The sequence below is a fragment of the Plectropomus leopardus genome, unplaced genomic scaffold (assembly GCF_008729295.1).
Source record: "Plectropomus leopardus isolate mb unplaced genomic scaffold, YSFRI_Pleo_2.0 unplaced_scaffold5007, whole genome shotgun sequence".
Lineage (NCBI taxonomy): Eukaryota > Metazoa > Chordata > Actinopteri > Perciformes > Serranidae > Plectropomus > Plectropomus leopardus.
The window spans coordinates 746-5,004 of NW_024654958.1; the positions used below are offsets into that span (position 1 = coordinate 746).

At 36.1% G+C, this 4,259-nt stretch overlaps 1 protein-coding gene across 1 annotated transcript; it reads right to left on the bottom strand.

Moving 5' to 3' along the window:
• Nucleotides 1-402: 402 nt before the first annotated feature.
• LOC121939531 (zinc finger protein 706-like) lies at nt 403-3,511 on the bottom strand. Its single transcript, XM_042482544.1, has 3 exons — nt 3,431-3,511; nt 2,005-2,155; nt 403-526 (listed from the first exon to the last, which is right to left on the bottom strand). The coding sequence occupies exons 2-3, from the start codon at nt 2,137-2,139 to the stop codon at nt 431-433; spliced, it is 231 nt and encodes a 76-aa protein (XP_042338478.1). The 5' UTR covers nt 2,140-2,155; nt 3,431-3,511; the 3' UTR covers nt 403-430.
• Nucleotides 3,512-4,259: the final 748 nt, after the last annotated feature.

Below are 4,259 nucleotides of genomic sequence, written 5' to 3' on the forward strand. Positions count from 1 at the left end.
TCCTAACAACCGCGGGAGGCCGCAGGGGAACACGACGAAGGAAAAAGAAAAAAAAAACAACCCCAAATCACAGAGACACTGATTGCACGGCATGGGACTAATATTAGACTGACATCTGTTATTGCCAAAATATGTTTTAAAAATTACGGACACAGAATTAAAATCACAGACATCCTCCACAATTATTAAAAACTACCGCAGGTCCCCATGTAACACTCGTCCCATGCGAATAGGGATAAAGAGAAATACTAAGATCTGTTCATCGTATAGAACATGGAACCCTGACTGATGTTTGGTGAAATAAAAAAAGGCTGTGGCACCTTGATAACACTACAACGACACTTTGAAGGGTTACATTAAACCTGCAGTCAGAGAAAAAAACTTGATAACTGATGCTGTCTTACCAGGTTCAGGTCCTCTCAGCAGGTCTTTACGCCTGAACATCCACCAGCTCAGCAGGCATGGCAGACTTGGGGTGTTTGCTCTCAAAGTGCTGCTTGAAGGTTTTGGGGTCAGGCATCTGCGTCTGAAAAAACATAAGAGAATCATGGTTTCAATTTATTTTCTCCCCTGATAACAAATTATAAATGAAATGTTTAGTCATTTAATGAATTAATTGACAGATAACTGATCATCAGTTATTGAACAAACTGTATATCTTTGGGTTTTGTACTGTTGGTCACAAAAAAAGCAAGGACTGAACAACACTCAGCACTGGCAGAGCGCAACAATCAAACAGACAGTGAAGCAGCATCAACCAATGTCTTCCTGGTAAGTTGCTTACTACTTTATGAAGTGCATGTATCAGTAAAAAGGCATTAAAAATAGTCATAAAAAGTCACAATAAAATTTGGCGAGGAAGACTGCATAAAAGTCAAAAAACATAATAGTATGTAAAGCATCATAGTATAGTAAGTCATAATTTTAAAAAAGAAATGGAAAAAAGAAAGTATAGTATGTCATCCATATTCATTAAAATATTCATATTTTTTGTCAGAAATCACTAGAAAAGTAAAAGTAAAGCATGTCTTCAAAAATCATGAAAAGGTCATACTGTAGCATGTCGTCATGAAAAAACATAGTATCTTATGTCATCAACACGCATGAAAAAAAACCTAGTATGTTATGTCTTCAAAAATCATGAAAAAATCATACAATAACATGCTGTCAAAATCATGAAAAAAGTCATACATTAGCATGTCATATAGTATTTTTCCAGAAATCTTATAATTATTATAGAACGTAGTTTAATATGTTGTCGAAAATCATGAAAAACCATCATATCATTTAAAATGTCATGATATATGATGCCATAAAAATGTCAAAAAAGGTCATGTTACAGTATGCCATAAAACGTTCTTAAAAAAGGAATAGTATAGTATGCAATAGCAAATGTAATTTACAATGTCATAGTTTAGAGTGCCACAAAAAGTAAAAATATAGTGTACACAAAAAATGTATTAGGTCATATCAAAATGTAATTTTGTTTTTTTTTTGTAAGTTTTTTTTAACATCATAGTATAGTATGCCATAAAAATTGTCACAAAAAACCATAGTAGAGAACAGTGCAGCAGACTGAAAACATATATACTGACATTCATGCCTTCAAAAATCAAAGATCCAGCTGATAGAGAACAAGTAATGGACTCGGTGAAGGTACTGAAGGATTCATGTGACTATGTCCATTTTTCAAAATAAGGTTTTAACAAAGGGTATATATAAAAAAGGAGACTTATGGAAATGAGCACACAGCATTTTACCCATGTCCCCTACAACTTAAAATGAAAATAGAATTAAAAGGTGAGGGAAATCTCATTATTCATTGATTTTTGTTTTGCTGGGAAAAAATGTAATGACAATGACTTATGCATTTGAGTTGAGGACATCTTTGCGTCTGACTACAGTCAGGCCACATACAGACACATATGCTTCATAATGCCTAATGTCATTAAAATGTTTAGATTTGGGGTATCAATGTGCCAATGTGGCATGTGTTGTACTCACCCGGCAGACAGGACAGGTGTGGACCAGCGCGGCCTTCGCTGCAGTCTTCTGGTCAGCGCCCTGACCTTTCTTCTTCTCTGCTGCCTTCTTTGCGTTCTTTTGCTGAGACTGAATCTTCTGCTGCCCACGAGCCATGGCCCTCAACTTTGACCTGCAGGAATAACAAAGAGACCACAGATTGGAGTCCTGCACGGGTCCATTTTTGAAAACCCACACCTGCTCATACCTCAAAAGTCTGTTACCAGAACCGACCCCTTACCCGTCATTATGTATAAGTTATAGTTGCATTTGCCCACACCGGTTAATAAAAGTCCCGCGAACGGACCCGCACCCCTGATTAAACACACACACACACACACACACACACACACTCCAGTCACTCGAGAGGAGAAATGTTTCTGCATCTACTTCTCACTCACAGGGCTGATATTTCGGCTAATGACCTTTGTGCTGGGGAATGCTGTGTATTAAAAGAGCATCCTCCACAGTCTCTGGTTCAAGAGGTTGACCGTGCTTGAATTATACATCCAACTGAGGAAAAGTCTCATCCACTGGTTGCGCTGGATGCTGGGATGGCGAAAACATGTTGCGCTTGTTTCTTAATGAAGCAAGCCAAGTTGCTTAGGTATTAAAGGGGTATAGGAAGTGCACTACAATATCCCAAAGAGCTCTTGTTATGGGTATGCGGCGTATTCATTCGCGTATCCATGTAGCTCCGAGACGTAACTCATAACTATTAAAAAAGTACTTATACTATTACAGCATTACACTCATATTTCACTAAGATCGAGGGTTTTAATATCTTGTTTCCTGCATCAGATCGTTGGAAATAACTTGTTCAGCCAATGCTAGCCCATATCTGAGCTACAGATAGAAACATTAACTTTATTATTTAACCTTCTAGCTGAACGTAAATTCAATCACAAAAATCAACTTGTGTGGTCTGATTGTGTGTAATCCTGTTAATGCCATTATAATCCAACGTTATTTTTCAAACGTTAAACTTTTAACTTCACAACAAAACAGCACGACTTCAACTAGTTAGCGTGTGTTGATAAAGCGCCGTTAGCATCGAGGTTTCCCTTTAAATTAAGGATCGGGTAAATCAGGTGAGGATTTCATTGGCTTATTTATTATTCTGAGATGTTTTTGACAAAACTTGTTAAAACAATTCGTATAGCTAATCGTTAGCATCCTCCGAGCAGGCCTTTCCTCTACCGGCGCCGCCTTACTAACACCGTCAGCTAAGCTGGTTAGCTAAGCTAACGAAGCTAAGACGGCACGTTACTCCGAATTACCGCGCGATAAAACATTAATTTGGTAAAAAGACAACAGTTTTAAAAACAAATCACTTTTAGGTAACACCATATTAAGTTGTAACTGCTGAATGATAGCAGACGTAAGTGTTTTTTTCAAGCAGATTTACCTTCGAGATTTGACTCCCTCTTCGCTCTGCTGTCCGTCGCTTTTTGGGAAACCAGAGGAACGTTCAAAGAAGGTTTTTAACCGACGCGCCGAAACCCGCCAAAGAACCGAGCAGCGCCGCCGCAGGCCTGGAGAGGAACTGCACCTGAAACAGCAGCAATGGGAGTAATAAAATGAATGCTTTTGTTGTTGTTTAAAGGCTGGTTATAGTATTATAGTAAACATGTATTAATTAAAATACAAATAAAAAAGTAAGAGATTTTAAAAAGTTTAAAAAAAGAAAGTCACAATAAATACATATTCAAGCCACTTAAACTAAAATATCACATGTTCAAAATGACATGTTGTTTATTCCTACCCTTATATATATATATATAAACAAACATAAACAAATACACATTCACATTTTATATAAACCTCCCAAATTTTATATATAACCCAATACAATATACAATATAAAAACCCACACAAGCAAACATGTCCATTAAAGTGATCACTTTTTATTAGTTTGCCAGTTAAAAAAAATATTTTGGATGATTGTGTTGGGAAATAAAACAAACTAAAAAAAAATACAACTAAATATTACATATAACAGTTATATATTTGCACGTATAGCCTATGTGCGTGTCCTTATCCTTTATATTAATACTGTGTAAAATTCCTGTGTTATTTCCTGCTATATAATAATTTATCACTTACTGTGCAAAGATATTTGTATATTTCTACAATAAAAATAGGTTACAACACATTACGTGTGCATTACAGTGTTCTTTGTGCAACTGTTAATCATGTACATTTATTTTTTACGTTATTTAATCATTTTTTTACTC

What these genes read in the sequence shown, in the direction of transcription:
- LOC121939531 (XM_042482544.1), bottom strand. Translation starts at nt 2,139, where the DNA reads ATGGCTCGTGGGCAGCAGAAGATTCAGTCTCAGCAAAAGAACGCAAAG. An exon ending in ACACCTGTCCTGTCTGCCGG is followed by an intron (nt 527 to 2,004) that starts GTGAGTACAACA and finishes ATGTTTTTTCAG; the next exon opens with ACGCAGATGCCTGACCCCAA.